This window comes from Lacerta agilis, chromosome 2 (genome assembly GCF_009819535.1).
Source record: "Lacerta agilis isolate rLacAgi1 chromosome 2, rLacAgi1.pri, whole genome shotgun sequence".
In the NCBI taxonomy this organism is placed as follows: domain Eukaryota; kingdom Metazoa; phylum Chordata; class Lepidosauria; order Squamata; family Lacertidae; genus Lacerta; species Lacerta agilis.
In genome coordinates, this window is record NC_046313.1 from 40910450 (window position 1) to 40927890 (window position 17441).

Here is a 17441-nt window from a genome sequence, read left to right on the forward strand (position 1 = left end):
GGGGGTGTAATAGGGTCATCTCTTCCCCACCCCACCCCACCAGTACTTGAAGAGCCTGGCAGTTCAGTAGGCTCACAGGACAGGCAGCTGATCTACTAGAGAGCAGTTTGAACGTGATCAGGTAGAAAACATCTAGCAAACCAAGAACCATCAAAAGCTAACACCATTGTTTAATGGCAGGCACATCATAAATGGACAGTCATTTGAAAATAAAGGCTCTCCATTTAGCACAGATATATAAAACAAAAGGGAGCAGATACCAAAGACTGTTTCTCATCAAGATGGTGCTGGGTTGTTTTCTGCCGTCTTTCCTTCTGTCTCATGGGAGTAGCAGCACTTGTCCCCCAGTGAACAGTTGCCCTGTAAGGGAAAAGCAACACCCAACATCACTAAGCCATTCAAGTCCTTGCATGCAGTCCTGTGGCTGAAGCAGCTGGCCCCTGGGCAAAAGAGAACTTGGCTGTAGCTGACCTGGGAACAGAACCCATTGCTACACCTGTAGTTGCCTTCACCATTCTGTTCTGTATAAAGTCATACCTCGTGTTGAGTACGTTCGGATTGCGTACTCCGCAAACCCGGAAGTGAAGCACGGACGCGTCTGTGCAGTCTGTGGATGCGCAGTTTGCGCATGTGTGAAAGCGCTGCCTGGGTTGAGCACTGTTTGGGGTGCAAACAGCACCCCGGAACGAATTAAGTGCGCAACCCGAGGTACCACTGTAAAAGCCAAACATACTGAATTTTCAAGGTTCCTCTAAACAGCCCACTTGCTATCTGCAACAGTTTTAAACGTTACAGGTAAAATTAGAACAGACTTAAATACAACTAGTGACCCAGCCAGCCAAATAGGGTAACCCAGAAGGAATTTAAGGAACCTCCTGGTTTTGCTGCCTGCCTAGTCTGTAAAAACAGAGCAGCTGTGTGAAACACCAGGTAAGCTGTTGGTGGGTCACAAGTTATGTAAGCCTGGTTAAAAACAGTATCTTTTTTAAAAATAATAATAATAATCTGCTTTTCATTGGAAATCCTCATACCAAACAAAGAATGGAGTTTAGGGACAGGGCAATTTTAGCTGGGCTTAAAATGATTACTGAGAACTGTATTCTCCAGCTGACTCCCCTAAATGAGACCAATCGATACAGGTTGTGCATAATGACCTCTGGTTGCCAGCAGCTACAACTAATAATGGCAGCTGACAAGAGCGGTCATACAAAACTGCCTTCCATATGGCAGAGAGGCAAACCACGTGCAGCTCCAGTGGACTAAAACCAGAACCCAGAGAAGAGGGGGGATGCTTAACCCTTTCCTACTCCCAATTCTATTCAAGCTTCTTTTACTCGTGCTATGAGTTACACAGGTGCCATTTCCTCCATTTGCCACAAGTGAAGCTTAAAGAAATTTAGCTGCACAGGCCATGTGCTTAGACAGTAAAAAAAGCAAAAGTGATATGGAACAGGGCAGAGAACCATGTCCCTTCTTCCCTGCACTTTTAAGCACAGCTATTCCATGCTGCCATTAACAGTCAAGATTACCCCCAAAAGGCTACCCAGTTTCTTTTACACACCAACCCAACATCTATGTTCTAAGCAAACTTCACAGTAGTTGTGACTACTCACTTGCCGGAACCGTTTGCAGGGAAAGTTCTTCAGGTGGGCCCCATCACTCTGTTCTGCACATTCTTTCCTCTTGTTCTGATGTAGCTTTCTCTTTTCCTGCAAGGAGGACGAGATCCCACCCCTGCCCCCAGCAGATATGTCAGAACAGAGCCAAGGAGGCTGATGCTTTTGTTTCAGTGTCCCCATCACTACTGCCCTAGCCAAGAGAGTCAGGGCAGAAACCTGGGCCAAAGACCAGAAGGAGTAGCCCAAATGAGGTAGCTACATCTTCCTCTACTTCCCAGGAAGTTGGGGTGGGGGGGTGGGGACAGGCAATACCAGAAGATACCAGTGCCATAGTTCTCCTTGTCAACCTTTCCATGACATCCTTAAAAGTAATGCATTCTGGTACCATTTTTAACCAACAGGAATGAGTACTGGCCTGTCTTTGTTCTAATGCCCCACCCCAGGACCTTTATCTCCCCACCCCGGGTTACATAAACTGTATCCTAGCTTGCTCCCAGCACACCTTGGTTCCCTGTTAAATCTTACCCAGCTTTGGCTCTTGCTTTTGGGCCCCAAAAAGGCTCAGGATTCAGCTGGAACCGTTTGAGGCCTTGCTTTCGTGAGCTAGGATTAGCATCTGCCCGGACAGTGAAGGATGCCTGAAGCCTGTGGAGTTTAGAGTGTCAGTAAGGAAGGAAGGCAGACAGTTCCTACTTGGAACCAAACCCCTTTCACAAAGTGGAATCACTACCTTGTTTTGGTCAGAATAGGACAACTTCTAGATAAAACTCTCTTGAGCATTTGAACACAGACAGACAGACACACACACACACACACACACACACACCACTAGAGCTTATTTTGCTATCTTTATCTTAACCCGCAGCTGTCTGTCCCTCCCACCCCACAAGAGCCTATAGATTTATGCCCTCCTGATTTCCAGAGTTTCCTGCCAATGAGCCATTTCTTACTTGGCCTAAGGTCCATATTTGCCCATCCAACACCCAGTCTTGCAGTACACCCCCAATACCTACTTGGGTTCTACAGAAAGGATGTGGGCAGCTGGGCTGCTCTCGGAAAGGCGCTCTCTTTTCACAGGATTGAGTTTCTCCTAAAGTTGGGGGATAGGCAGGAGGAATAGAACAAGAAGTGGGTTTAATCTCAAGAGGTGAAAAGGGGAAAGCAAATGAAGAAACGAACTTCAGGTGAAGGATGGCTAGGAGTCTGTCCTTTACAAACATCTCAGGACTGTGTTTTAATCGCTCGTTATCAAGCCAGACCCAAAGAGCAAAGTATACATGCAGAAATAGTGGACAGTGGTACAAGGTGGCAGGAGTATGCCCCATCATTGCAGACAAAAAGCAATAGTGCCACAGGCTGGAGCCTGAGAACAGGGAACAAACAGCTGTTCTGGGGGTGCCTACAGTAAAAGATCCAGAAAGAAAAGCTCCTTTATGCAGACGTTAAAACTTTGCTCACCCAGCAGCGCATGATGTCCCAAAGCACAGATGGTGGCGCATCTGTCTTGATGGCGTTTTTGCAGGCATGGGACAGCGACACCCGGTAACCAGCATGGAGGAGAGCTGACCTGGAAAGGAAATCCAGGGAAGATTTGCACAGAAATCCCTAATTTCCAAAAGGGAAGAACTTTGGTAGAAACAGTGGAGGGTTTCTCACTGTTTGAGTCAGTTCTGTATTTCAAACTGCAGGCAACATCACTTGTTACCCTCATTATTAGAACTCAGGATTCCAATTTTGGTCAGATTCAGACAATTTCATTGCACATCCCTAAACATTTGTTGCTTGTTGATGTCCGAGCACTATAGTCTGTCAACTTGTTCTTCCCAGCTACTCTGTGAAGTGTCATTCTTTCCAAACCATGCAACAATTTGAAGATGACTACCCTCAAACTGCCAGACCCCAGCCTAGAAGCAACTGTGTCTTGGATCAAGAAAACCTATAGCATGAACAACCCATCCTGCTTAGAAAAGGGAAAGTTTTCATATGTCGTAGACATGTGAAAAAACTAAAGGATTTTAGGAAATGATAGATAATGAAATGAAGATGATGTTAAAACCTGAGGCTTTTTTTTCTAGGGATATGGGAGACAAGTGCCCCCAAGAATATTATTAATATTATTAAACTGTGCATGGAACAACATTCTGTTCCTATGTGTGCAGAATTGGAAGGAAGAAAAAGTCCCAAACAAATAGGAATGGATTGCAAAACTAATGGACTATGCAGAATTCGCAAAGCTGACAGCAAGAGTGAGAAACCGAAGTGACAAGCTTTTTATTGAAGATTGGAAATCCTTTTTTGAATATCTGAAAAACAACTATAGCCAAATGAAAATGCAGGCAGGATTTGAATTGGGAGCATGGGTGGAAAATGACAATAATTGTAATAGAGGAAATATGTATTAGATATACTTTAACATATAATGCAGCATAATATGGGTAGGAATAAACACACCACAGAGGTAAGGGCGGGAAATCACCTTGTTTATTTTTTAAGAGAAATATATATTGAATTTTAAGTTAAGGTGCTTAAGCATTTAAAATTGAATAAATTTTATTATAAAAAGAAAAGGGGAGGGGGAGTTTTCAACAGCCTATCACTCTGGCCAACAGGACCTGTGGCTTCCTGCATAACAGGGCAAAGTTCCAGCAGCAACCTAGCATAACACAACCAGCCTACTCAGGTCTAAACTACAGAGACCCAGAGAGTACAAAGTCCTCTATAGGACAGGAGTGAGAACCCTGTGGCTCTCCAGTTTTTTCAGACTAATTCCCATCAGCCCCAGTCACTCTAGTCCATAGGCAAGGGTGGTGGGAGCTGCAGTCCAGCAACACCTTGAAGGCCACGGATCAGCCACCCCTGCTACAAGAAAACACAAGAGTCCCACGGCAGGGCCCTTAAGGCTTAAGCCAGACAAAATTGCTGAGTAGGGAAGTCAGAAAACAAAGGAAGGCACAATGCTCCTGTGTAGCTCTATAAAGGCTTTCAGAGCCTGACTCTGCCACCAGCTAAATGAGCCCCTGCCCACTACAACCCACACAAACTCCAACCCCTCTCTGTATGCTTTCCCCTACTTTAGGATAGGTTCTTGCAGCACAAACCCTAATCTTACCTGAACTGTAGCAGGGAAGGGCTGCTGCAATGGACGGTTTTGCTGAGATTGTCAAGGGTGTAGTAGAGAGGGACATCACTGAGCTCCTACCGCACAGAGAGAAACCAGTACTAGTTAAAGCAGGGTGTTTGCCCTACTGTTGCCATAAAGACAACAGTGCCAGTTTATCTTATATAGAGTATTTCAAGCAAAGATCTTGCAGCAGTGGCTTCTTAATCTTTGTTTATTTCTCCACCCCATTTCTAGACTGTCAATAGACCAGAGTCCACTGGGTGATTCTTCTCCCTGCAGGGATTCCTTTCCGCGCAGATTCATCTGCCTCAGGTCTACTGCAGGTTGTGAGAATGGAGGCCTGCTCTACGGCAGAGGTGCAGAACCTGCAGCCCTCTGGGTGCTGCTGTTCCAGCCACCATGAGAGGCAACGGAAGTTGGACTTTCCAACAGCATTTGGAGGACCACAGGTTCCCCACCCCTGCTCTAGAGCGAACCTTTTTGCAGGGACTCCCCTTGCTAAACACAAGTTGAGAGCATCTGCCAGAACATTGCCAGACACTGGTATTCCATTGTGGCTGTGGACTGCAGAAGAAGACTGACTGCGGTATACAAGTTCTTGCTTATCTGCCATTGTTTTCCCCTCCCTTTTGGCATCCCTCCCTTCTTATCTCTTTTTTTTTTCAGTCTACCGTTGCTAATCTTCTCACTAAATGGGCCTCCAAGGAACCCTGAGGTGCCCTGGAACAAAGTTTGAAAACCACTGCCCTATATGAAAAGGGTGCCGAGCACAAAACAGACCCTTCCCTTTGAATTTCTATATCAAACCAATCGCCACACAATACTGTATTCATTTGTTCATTCACACTGAGAGTTTGGCGCAACTCAGTGGTCCACTAAGCAACATCCTTTGTTGCACCTTGGCAAAAAGCTGCGGCTCATGGGGGTGGTCTAAAGGGGAAGGGATCCTGTATGGCAATCGCCTTCATCTTCTGCACCGTCTTCCTCACCTCCATCACCATGCTTAGGATGCCCTGAATCCGCTGGCTTGTTCGGAAGCGTGATGGGTTGCTCCCAACTGCTGACAGGACTCGCTGGACAAAATCCGCATTGTGCAGGGGCTCTGCCCACAGAGGGCCACCCAGCTGTGGGGGGGGGGTGAGGAGGAGGAGGAGGAGGAGAGAAGCAAGGGTCAGCTTGAGCTCTTCTGGCCAGGGGCATATTATGAGGTATAGAGATCAGCTGGGCTCACCTGGTGGCGCTGCTGACAATACTCACAGGATGGTCCCACAGGAGGCCCACAAGCAGCCTTGTAGTTGAAGCTGTTGTTTGGTGAGAGATAGCAAAAGCAGTATTTAAGAGCCTCATTGGGGTAGAAGGGGCCGATACTTTTTCTTTCCCTGTTCCTTTGTTGTTGTTTTTATTAACTACTGCTTTTTAGGTGCCCAAGTCTCTCTCTCTCTATTATTTTATTTAGGTATACCCCACCCATCTGGCTGGGTTTCCCCAACTATTCTGGGCAGTTTCCAGCACATATTAAAACATAATAAAACATTGAAGACTTCCTGATACAGGGAACAAATATCATTTAAGCATCCATCAGACAGACTGTCAGTATGCCTCCTTTGATTGGTAACTCAGACCTTTGTCCATTATCTCTGGCATCAGGCAGAAGAGGCAGGCACAGAGGGGTTCAAACATTGATCTTCACTTCCCCAAGATCCCTTCCCGTTTGCCAATAGTTCTATTACACCGATAGGAAGCATCCAAAAATGAGTTAGCATTATTTCCACTCTAATAGAAACTTGCGCCTGAACACACCCTCCTTTCCTCACAGAAACAACACACGCCCCCCTGCTTCTGACTCCCACAAACCTATTGTGTATGACTGCACACAAAACTTTGGTTTTTAAAATTTTGAGGCAAAAAGCTGAGAGTAAAGGAAATGTTGCAATGAACCCCCACCGAAAGAGGATGCCTCATTAAGAGAGCCACCCGGGAAATGAGTTTCCCACCCTGGTCAGCACAAGAACATCTGGCAGCACAAGTGTTCCTGGAATCTGCCCACCTGACTGGCTTAGGTAGAAGGAAGAGGGGAAATGCTGTTTGATTGTTCTATTTTAAAAAAAAATCTCCCCAGCTCTCTTACTTGTTTCCATTGTGAGCCACTTTGCCAAGTCTCTGGATATGAAAGGAACCACAGCCCACACAGTTATAGACAAAGGCCTGTTTGCTGCCAAGAGAAAGAGAATTATTAACATGTAGCAGGCTTGGCCGCAAGTAAGAAGCAGGGAAAGAAAAGTCCAGGGATGGGCCTCAATAAGTACTGGTTGCAGTGGATAAGCTCCCTGTTACCTCAGCTAACTGGGAGCACCATGGAGAGCCATACACACACACACAGACACACACACACAAGTGGTGACCATTTTGCACAGTGGTGCCACTCACAGTCCCCACATTCCTTGCCCTGCCCCCCGTTCTGCCGCCTTCTGTGTCCAAAAATTTGGGGGTGGCTCACCTGGCAGAAGCTTTAACCTTGGCTTGCCCAGTAAAGACCCGGACGAAAACGCGAATGTAGAAATCTGCACTGACCGACAGGAGTGGGACAATGTAGCGCTGGTAGCAGTTGGCCCGCAGATCAATGCTGTGCAGGATAATCCGCAGGGCCTGAAGGAAGGTAGGAGGAAACTACAGTGAGAGCTATTGTTACATTTTGATTTTGGACAGTTAACATTTACTGTGATACATGGGACCTTCAACTATTCATGTGTCAGCCACGTAAGAATATAGGGAAATGTCACAGTATGTTTCATCATTTTAAGAGTCGCTCTGTTATCTTGAGGTTGGCCTTGAGAGTGTGTCCTCCAGCACAGCAGCAGGCAGCCAAGCTGGGAGAAAGAGGGAGTGGAACTGCAGCAGTGTACTGGATGCCTGCATGGCACTGCCGGTTGATACCACCTGATCTTGCAGAACCGCCAACTTGGAAGCATTCATTTCCTCTTGAGGAAGCCAATAGACGGGCCAAAGGCTGAACAGATATAGCAATGGGACATGGGCTTGTAGTCCAAGGTTCCTGGCAGCTCATTCCACTCACCATCTCATGGCAGAACTTGCCCTTGATAGACATGGCCCCATATTTGCTGTAGCAGGTCTCCCCGGAGTTCCCAGCCATTACAGCCATGTCGGTGCATGTGACACACAGCAGGCCTGCAACAGTGTCCCCCAAAGGGAAGGGAAGGGTCAGGAGATACAACACAATCTTTCCCCAAAAACACACACACCTAAAAGGGCATCAAGCAACAACTGTAGAGTCAAAGCGTATGGCGCCATGACCTCAGTTTGGACTGCTGCTCTGCCACAAAGCCCATAGCCAAACCATTACATATGCTGGCTTCAGTTTCTATCTGTGCATAGGAAATGATGACGCTCTCCTGTCCCATGAGGCAGGGAAGGAATACAGAAAGAGTTCTGTAGCTAGCACAGGAGGAACAATTTCACTTTTACAGGAGTCTTCCAATCCTCAGAGAGCTTTAGGAACTTGCATACCTAGACTGCCATATAATATGCTAAAAGCATTATCTCTGACAAGTCCTACCTTTTCCGTCATGAGTCAACGTGAGGTTATAGTCCACATTTTACATTTATACCCAGATTTTGTTTTGGAACCCACCCACCCACCCCCCAGAAAAACTGTTTATAAGGACTGACAGAAAAGCCAAGTAAGGGGGGGGGGGAAATTGGTGTCTCCTAAATCGAAACCCACTGCAGAAGAGTGGTCCCAACACCCTGATTTCCACCATCACTAACAAAATTGGAGCTGAAAGAAGTTATAAGCTCACCTCCGTCACTCACGCTCTGAACCGCAGCATCCAGAAACATTGAAGGGCTGCCATACGGGTCCAGATCAATGACATCAAAGAGGTCTCTGTCTGCCTTGCTCTGGTACATCAGCATCCTGTGAGTGTGGGAGAAAGACCTGTTTAGAAGCATCACACTCCACACACAAAAAGAAACAAAAAGACAACAGTGACCTAGTTCTTACTATGGAAAAAGGAGGAGGAGTCTAGCTCCCAGGCCCTGAATCAGGGGTGGGGAATCTGTGGCCACCCAGATGCTGCTGGATTACAACTCCCATGATCCCCAACCATTGGTCATGCTGGCCGAGGCTGATAGGAGCTGGAGTCCAACCACAATCAGAGGGTCATGGGTTTCTTGTATCTGTTCTAAATAGAAAAGCTTTACCCACCGGGCATCTGACAAGCTTGGAGTCACCAGGTGTCCAACATCATTGAGCTGGATGTTTTTGGTTATTAGCTCAACAGCCTTGGCAGATAAGTCATTAGCCACCACTCTCTGAAGGCCAGGAACCTCCTTTGCAAACCGGATGGAGCGTAATCCAGAAGCAGCCAAGGCCTCCAGCACTCGGACTCCCTCCTGCAGAGAGACAGGAAGAAAGATCTAGAGAGGTGGTGGGAGGCCCCAAAGCAACTGAGCTCCACAGATGCCTTGCTAAAAATGAACGTAACAGCTGACTTCAAATGGTATACCCTTGCCGCAACTGATGAAGACGTAGAACAAAATTTTTCTCATATGCCTTATCATCTTGTGACCAATGTACATGGTGAAGTAGACACAAATTGACTTTTGCAGCAGATCTTGAAAGACTGGATCCGCCTTGTGAATGCCTCAACGTGTATCAAAATCTCCAGCTGTTTGCCAGATCTTGGATTTCTTGAGAATGTGTGCTAAAACTAGTTTTATTGCACTTTGTTATATTTTAATCAAACAGATAAAATATAACAAAGTGCAATAAAACTAGTGCAAAAATAAATAGATTTTGACAAAACAAAAGAAAGGAGGGTCAAGGATGAACAAGGGATTAATACATTCAGCACTACAATAAAATAAAGTGCCATCACAAGACCCTCAAACCCCCAAAGTGTACATACACACAGGGACACAGCACCTGGCATACTTCCCCCACTTTCACAGCTTCATGCTCCTCATTATCTTGCTGGTCATCACCACCAGGTGTCTGCTCCAGGTCATCATCCTTTTCCCCTTTCGAGAGATCCACAATCATTTTTGAGACATTCTCCTCTCCAGGGACTGCAACTGGAACAGATGGAAATAACACAGAATGACATCAAGTCTGGGCCTGCCATTCTCCTTACATGGATTCGCAATCCTGAAATCATTTCATACCACTGTAATATGGCATTCAACATTATGCTTGTAAGGACGTTCAGTGGTTGCTCATGAGAAATCAGCCGAACGCAGAACTTCTAAAAACTAAGTTCTTTATTGTGCAGATATTTAAAGTGGAGCAAAAGTTCAAACGTCCATCTCATCCCCCTGCAGAGTCCGGGAATGAACCCTTCCGGTACTTGGTCCAGCAAAAGAGGCGCGGGATCCTGAACCCCCGCCTCCCCCTTCTACGTCTTTCCTGTCTGCGAACTCGGGGCGCGGGAAACTGTCCCTGTTCCCCGCTTCCCCCTTGGTGCTCAGGCTCTGCGATCTCTTCACAGGCCCTGCGCTGACTTCCTGCCTCTATCTCCCCCTCCCCACTGGAGGAATGGTCGCTTCCTCCTGAGGAGGGGGATGACGAACTGGTGAACAAAGGGGGTGGTTCCCTGTACTGAAAACACTTCCAGGATGCTACCTGTCGTGGGGAGGGGGGTTTCCTGACAATGCTGAACAGCACAGACAAAGAGATTGCATATATTTCCCAGGAAGCTAAGCAGCCACTTCCCAGAAGCTGGAGAAGGGTTAGCAGGGTGCTAAGAGATCTACAACGTGCCAATCAAGCTAGCGTTCTATCTTCTATTTACCTTGCGTAGATATTCTTAACACAATTTGTGCAAGAAGGCCACAGCTGCTCATTGCTCTTTTATGGTACAGAGTAGCATCTTGGCTAAAGAGTGATGTGTTAACCAGATCTACATTCTGTAGTTCTAGGAACAATCCCCAAGGCTTCAAAATGCAGCATGGCTAGTTCACAACAGAGCCGCTGACAGTATGCAAGCCTGCCTAAGCAGGTGCTTAAAGCACAGCTGTTCACAGCAAGAGGAACAACGTAGAACTGGAGAAGGAAGAAGAGAGTGGAAACAGCAGGCAAAGTCAATATCATGGTCTGCTCCAGCCAAACTGTTCTCCCCTCTCTCCCCCCTGGCCAACTTTACATTTTATAACATTTATTTGTTTTAAAATGTAAAGTGCCTTGACTTCCGGCGGCGACGCCATTGCGGGCGGTCGTGGGTTGCCTCGGCAGCGAGGCGACCCAGGCTGTCCCGGGGGTTGGAGCCCCGCTACCGCAAAGCGGGGCTCCGGTGAGGCGCGGGAAGAGCGTCTCGCGCCTCGGGCTCCCCGGCGGGCCCACTATGGCTCCGAACCCTTCCCCCGTTCCCCCTGTAAAGGGGGAGTGGGGGTGAAGGGACAACGGAGCCGGGCTATAGGGGAAATGCCCCAACCGGGACGGCGAAGCGGCGGCCGCCGCTCGCAGTGAGCAACATCGTTCTCCCTGCAGAAGTTTAAAAAAAGGAGCCCGGTGGTCGTGAGTATCGGATTGGACTTATTTCTGACTTTTAACGACCCGGGAGGCATTACAGAAAGGAAGCCTGTTTCCCTCCCCTCGGTGGAAAGAAAATAGCTGTTTTGACAGACTGCTGTTACAGTGATGGTTACTTTGTTTTGAATTTTGACAAGTGAGACTGTTTAGATCTCCCTTTGGGGGGTAAGATGGTGAAGAATATCTTCTTTTGAAATTATAATTCTTGCGCCCTGGCTCCAGGAAAAATGGCTGCGAAGGTTTGAGACTGAGTGGAAATGTACTGGCACTAAGTTAGAAAAACATTGTAATCTGACACCTATGCCCACTTCAGCCATGCTGAGTTTCGTTTTTGAGCTGATCTTGGACTCTGGACTGACTGATGAACAAAGGATTATTTTTTTGAGGTTGGAGCTACTTAATCAGAGACTGGTGTTGTTGAACCGGGACATGTCAGAAAAAGTACTACCCACAGAGGAGACATTTCAGGAAATGACTGCAATTGAAGAAAGCCTTGGCAAAGAGCTGAAGGGGATTTTGGAAGAACAGAGTAAAACGGTTTGGCATCTCCGAGAGGAACAAGAAAAGTCCTGTGAGGGTGGCAGACCCAGGACGAGGAGGTTATATATATCCAACTTCTGGGGTGAGAGCTCGGAAGTGATGGCGAAGAAATTATTAAGTCTACAAATCAAAGAAGAATGGAAGGTCGAAACGGAGAAGCCGGAAGGTGAAGAACTGTGTACCCCGATACTCTATGCAAGGATGGCTGCGAACTGTGTCTGGATCTGTGGTTGTATAAGAAAAGAGGACAATTTGAGGAGTGGATCCGACGTAAGATGGAAAGGGAAAATGGTTAGAAGTGGGATAGGATGAACTGTATTGGTATCCTGAAGCCGGTGTGTCAAGCTTTTTTTAAGTTTTTGGACTATAAAAGAGATATTTTGTTTTTTTTTATTAGCAGCAGTTTTAGGGAAAGAAGATGTTAGATATGATTTGATTTAAGAATAATATGTTAAGATATGAAGAATAATATGTTAAGATATGTTTAACAATATGTTTAGAGAGGAAGAATAATATGTTAAGATACGTAGTTTTGTTATTAGCTATATGAAGTTACAATATGATTTGATTTTATTCAAGATAAGAAGTGAAATATTATTGTAAACTAAAAAACAAGATTTTAAGGAGAATTTTTAGTTTTGAATTTTTAAATGAATTTAATTTCAGAGATATGAAGTTATTAAAGTAAAATTTGGAATAGGAGCCGAAGGAGAGAAAGCAGGGGAAGTCAATAATGATGATTCGAACAAGAATTTTTTTTTTTTTTGGAACAAGAAGAAAATTGTTGGTGTATTTGTATGTATGTATAGTGGTGGGTAAGTGTTGGGGTTAATGTTGGTGAAGGTGTTGGAGTGTTGTTTGTTATGAAAAAACCAATAAATTCTTATTAAAAAAAAATGTAAAGTGCCTTGGGTGCTTGGCAGACAGCCAAGTGCAGGGGAGATCAGAGTATCAACACCTCTTCTGCGCCTGTTTACTACACAGACAGGAGAAAGAATGGGGAAGTGCCCTAGTCAAACGTTTCATTTTGAAGAGAGAGAAAAACTGCCTCCAATGGACAGAGGTAATTACCGCAATGTCCAGACTACAGGACAAACAACAAGGAGAGAGAAAGGTAAATCAACATTCCTAAAAACACAATTATACATGCCTCTTACACATCAGCGGTTTCCCCCTATGGGCCTTGTCTGGAATAAAGGAAAACATTACTACTCACTTGAAATCCCTTTTGATGAAAGCTGCAGCCGTACAAATTCCGTAAGGACTGCACACCTATATGTGGGAGGGGAGAGAGGTGCCGGAGTTGTGATTTTTGTTATTCTGTAGCCAAGATAAACTAGAAAAAAAGATTTCATAAAATTTATATACCACTTGATTGTGAAACCACCCCCCTCAAAACTAAAGACCCTGTGTGTCTTCAGAACCACTCATTTTCCAGAGCATAGGCTCGTCCATCAGCCCCAGCCGACATGGATGAGCCACCCTTCAAGAATGATGGGAGCTGCAATCCAGAAAGCTGGAAAGCTACAGGTCCCCTGCGAGAAGCCATTCCACTTCAAACAATACTCACTAAATGAGCAAACACAGCTTTCCCCTCCATATTTTTCAGCCTAAACTACTGGGTAGTTACTGTATATTCTGTCATATAAGACTACTTTTTAATCCAGGAAAATCTTCTCAAAAGTCAGGGGTCGTCTTATACGCCGGGTGGAGAATCTGTGGTCGAGTATATCTCAAACTCTGTATTTTAACTGGAAAAGTTGGGGGTTGTCTTATACACCCAGTCGTCTTATACACCAGAAAATACGGTATTTGTAACTAAAAGCTATGTTACAGTATCAGTAGACAAATCCCACAGAAAATATCAGCTTTTAAGGCTCACTGAACACAAGCATCATCACTATTTTTACTAAAAAAAAATCCCCTCAACTACCAGATTCCTAAAACTATCAGCCACTTGACATAAATCTTTTTGGCAGCAAAAAAGGGCTGCCCCTTCTCTGTCAAAGGACTGGCCCTTTCATCAACCCTCTTGCCAGCAAAGCGGAATTAACTTGACTTCATTACCAAAAGGGTCTTGAAGTGGGTAAAAACTAGGATGCATGCCCTCTAGCACATGGCCTTCAAGTTTGATCCTCACAGACACAAAGATCCTTCTAGCAAAGAGAGGAGCACCCAAGACACAAAAGCAGGCCTCTCCAGGATCCTTTGCCCCCAGGGTTCCTTGCAGCTTCTGGAGAATAGGGTTCCTTTTGGTGGCAAAAGTACATATCCTTGCACCACTGAAGAGATCCAATGGAAGAGGGAGAGTTTAGCACCACGCACATGCAGGGGTGAATTCAATGTAGTGCTAAGTGAGCTCTACTTGTGAGCTCTACTTGTCCAATGATACTTTTCACCCCTCTCTTCCCTCCCCCATGTACCCCCTAAGCCTGTTCTGGGGGTTCCCCCCAACCCTCCAGAGCAGAATAAGGGCCCCTGGGGCAGTATGCTGGGAGAGAAGAGAGAGAGAAGTCTTTCTGCAAAAGCAGACCTTGTAGCTGAATCAGGTACCTATCCTTGGAAACCAAATGCTTCCCTCCTTCCCCACTCCACAATAACCCTTCTGGACATGAAGGTCCACTGAACCCACCTTCACCATAGGAATAACCTGAGGAGGTGGATTGGGCAGTCCTCAGTGAGTTAGTTAAAAAAAGGAAAATGAAGTGGGGTCACAACTGTGAGCAGAGCTTTTTCTGGGGAAACTCAAGGGTACACAGTACCACCATTTTTTCCTAGAAGAAAAGAACCAATTGTGAGAATATCACAGTTCCTCTCGTTCATGACACTCAAAAACTAAGTTTAATTCGGCCGGTGGTTGCAGGTCCCTTCTCATTCTCGCAAAATCAAAGGGGCAGCCTCTTTCAAAATGCAAGAGCAGATTCCAACAGTCCATCATTTGCAAAGTTAAATGGAAAGCAATCTCTCCCTACATGTCTACTTACGTAAGGTCTCTGTTAAACTCCTGAACAGGGTTGTAGAACACTTCATTGGCACTTGGAAAAAATATTTTCCCCTTCCCTTCAGTGACCAGGGTTCCTCCATTCTTTACTGCCTCACTGCCACCAGTAGTGCTCACTATAGGGGACTGAGCCACATTTTGCTCCAGATTCGAGTCAGCTGTTTCCATACATTGTGCCTGATCACCATCCATGGTTTTCACAAAAATATTTCTGACTTGAAGAGCAATTAAAGGTGAAATATTCCAGGCCTTTTGAAGCTGTAGAGTTCCTGCCCTTCTGTAAGGAGGTAAGGTGCCTCCCAGAGTCCAAATCCACAGGAGACACTTGCTTTTCATTAGTACAGGCTTCTTCCTGAGTTTTTTCTGAAAGTATAAGAAAAGCTATTTCTATTGCATAATTTTCCAATCATCAGCACTGCTGTTCTGTATATGAGCGACAGTTTACATACGTTATGATAGCTGCCCACTTCCAAAGATATGGGTAGCAAGTGGTGATTAGTTAAAAAGGAAGGAAAGCCCTCGCCTGCCTTTAAGAGCAAGAGGTCCTTAATTTTTTTTAAGATAAGGAAATATAAGATTTTAAAAATCAGCCTTGAATTTAACAACTTACCTGATAACAATAGGCACTTAGGAATTCTATGCAGAGAATTCCATGCAGGTGAGTGGGCTGGTGAAGGATGGATGGGTCTCTCCATTTGACCTCCACCTGCCCCCATGCTCTCCTGGCGAAATATCTGAGCCAGCCAGCTAGTTACACTGGCAATCCAGCTGGCAGGAGGAAACAAGACATGCAGAGGTAGCAGGAAAAAGCATGCAAACTGCTTCCCAAGCTTGCCTTCTCCTTCTTCATCTCACTTATACTCTAATCTGCAAGTGGACAGCCATAGCTCAGTGGTAAAGCATATGTTTTGCATACAAAAGGTCCCAAATTCAATCCCCAGCATCTCCAGGTACTGCTGGGTGAGGACCCTGCCTGAAATCCTGGAGAGCTACTGCCAGTCAGTATAGACAACTATGTACTAGATGAACTAAGGCTCTGACTCAATATAAGGCAGCTTCCTATGCCCCTAAGTTAAAATGCTGTGATGTACTGCTGGCATAAGGCTAATTCTGTGGCTTCTAGAGCAGTGCTGGCTCACCGTCCTGTCTCGGCTGCCTAAGGACAATTGGTACCTGGCAGTGCAGCAGATCTTACTTGTGCAAGACTATGGTACTGGGAGGCCCACCAGCTCACCAATCTTGAGAAAAAATGGATGAGATGCCAAACACATCTTCCAACATGCAGGAGGAGCAGCAGAGTTAGGGAGACTAGCTATTCAAGTTGTTCATTAAATAATTACCTTCAGGAAACACTTTATCCAAACTATAGGAAATTCCCTGGGCTTTAACACAAAGAAGGTAAGCATTAAAGTGGTGTGTCTTGATCATATTTTCTCAAAACTATGTAACTCTAATATGACACTTAACTGAGAATTCTCGATTGGCTGCTGTTTGCACACCACCATAATTATGCTCTTACTCCACAATGCTGGCTGTAGGTTTCTGTGTCTGATCAGAACTGGGAAGCTTGCAGCACCACCGGAAAAAGGAAAGAAAACACACAATACTTCAGATCCAGCTTTTCCACAATCCTCTTCCTAGTCTAAGGAATCGGAAACAAAGCCAAGCCAGCATAACACAAACAGCACAGATTGTGGAGAATAAGAAAGTAAATACTTTATTCACACACTCCGGGCGGAAGGAAACAAAACATGTTCCATAATATAATCTGAAGCTTGCTCCAATTTAACAATCACCAACCTCTTTAACTCATCCTCCAACCCAGAATATTTCCTTCCCAGAAGCAGCACAACCAACCAGCACCGACTTCCACGCTTCTCAGCACAGGTTATGTCGACGCCGCCATATTGAAAATTGCTGGGGGACGATCAGCTGATGCTCTTCCGACCAATAAAACTAGCGGTGGATGGGACGCCTATAGGGTCAAAAAGGAGACGTAGCCCAGCTTCCGAAATGCAATTAGAAAAGCTGGAGTTCTTTAAACTCATTTGGGAGGGGTCATGTGTCGTCCCTTTGAACACGCCTTCTTCCGTGATCCGGATGTGTATGCGGCTTACATGGGAACTTATAGTTTCGTTCCCAAGAAACGATTGCAATAAATTGCGATGAGAATCAGTGGGAATGTAAGCCGTTAGCCGGTATTTCTTAGAAGTCTTCGTTGGCGGGGTGGGGGTGGGTGGGGAGAAGAGTACTGTAGTTCCTTTTCCATCTTGCAATATAAAACTTGTAAACCATATCGAAGTCAGTGGGGCATAACTTCTCCGTGAACAAGCATTAGCTCCGTCTGAAAGAGTCAAAAGTAACAACGTGGCGAACTCCTACACCAAGATAAATGAGAGTGGTAACAGTTAGTAGGTCCCTTTCGTGCTTTTCAAGGATTTGGAAACATCTCATTATTCAGAGTCGGACTGTGGTACTTCGCCAAGCTCACATTTTGCGATTTCCACATCAGTTCAATAAAAAAAAATCCACTTTCTAGTCCTCAACCTCTGAGTTCAAGGAAGGGGTAGATACACTTTACTGGGGGTCAGAGTGGGAAGGCAGACACCCAAC

General features: G+C 45.6%; 1 protein-coding gene across 3 annotated transcripts; it reads right to left on the reverse strand.

The window, feature by feature from the left end:
- Positions 1-145: 145 nt before the first annotated feature.
- Positions 146-16767, reverse strand: TRMT1 (tRNA methyltransferase 1). Of its 3 annotated transcripts, XM_033139759.1 has the most exons (18): positions 16629-16767; positions 16296-16394; positions 14812-15191; positions 13044-13099; positions 9686-9834; positions 8966-9153; positions 8559-8674; positions 7814-7926; positions 7238-7386; positions 6869-6952; positions 5972-6041; positions 5730-5864; positions 4729-4814; positions 3078-3186; positions 2633-2709; positions 2145-2264; positions 1614-1734; positions 146-360 (listed from the first exon to the last, which is right to left on the reverse strand). In XM_033139759.1, the coding sequence occupies exons 3-18, from the start codon at positions 15162-15164 to the stop codon at positions 277-279; spliced, it is 2010 nt and encodes a 669-aa protein (XP_032995650.1). In that variant the 5' UTR covers positions 15165-15191; positions 16296-16394; positions 16629-16767; the 3' UTR covers positions 146-276. The 3 variants fall into 3 exon arrangements, with proteins under 3 accessions (XP_032995650.1, XP_032995649.1, XP_032995651.1); XM_033139758.1 differs by lacking the exon at positions 16296-16394; XM_033139760.1 differs by lacking the exons at positions 16296-16394; positions 16629-16767 and adding an exon at positions 15439-15970.
- Positions 16768-17441: the final 674 nt, after the last annotated feature.

What these genes read in the sequence shown, in the direction of transcription:
- TRMT1 (XM_033139758.1), bottom strand. Translation starts at nt 15,164, where the DNA reads ATGAAAAGCAAGTGTCTCCTGTGGATTTGGACTCTGGGAGGCACCTTA. An exon ending in CCAAGCTTGTCAGATGCCCG is followed by an intron (nt 8,675 to 8,965) that starts GTGGGTAAAGCT and finishes CCACACTCACAG; the next exon opens with GATGCTGATGTACCAGAGCA. An exon ending in CCTGCAAACGGTTCCGGCAA is followed by an intron (nt 361 to 1,613) that starts GTGAGTAGTCAC and finishes TTTCCCTTACAG; the next exon opens with GGCAACTGTTCACTGGGGGA.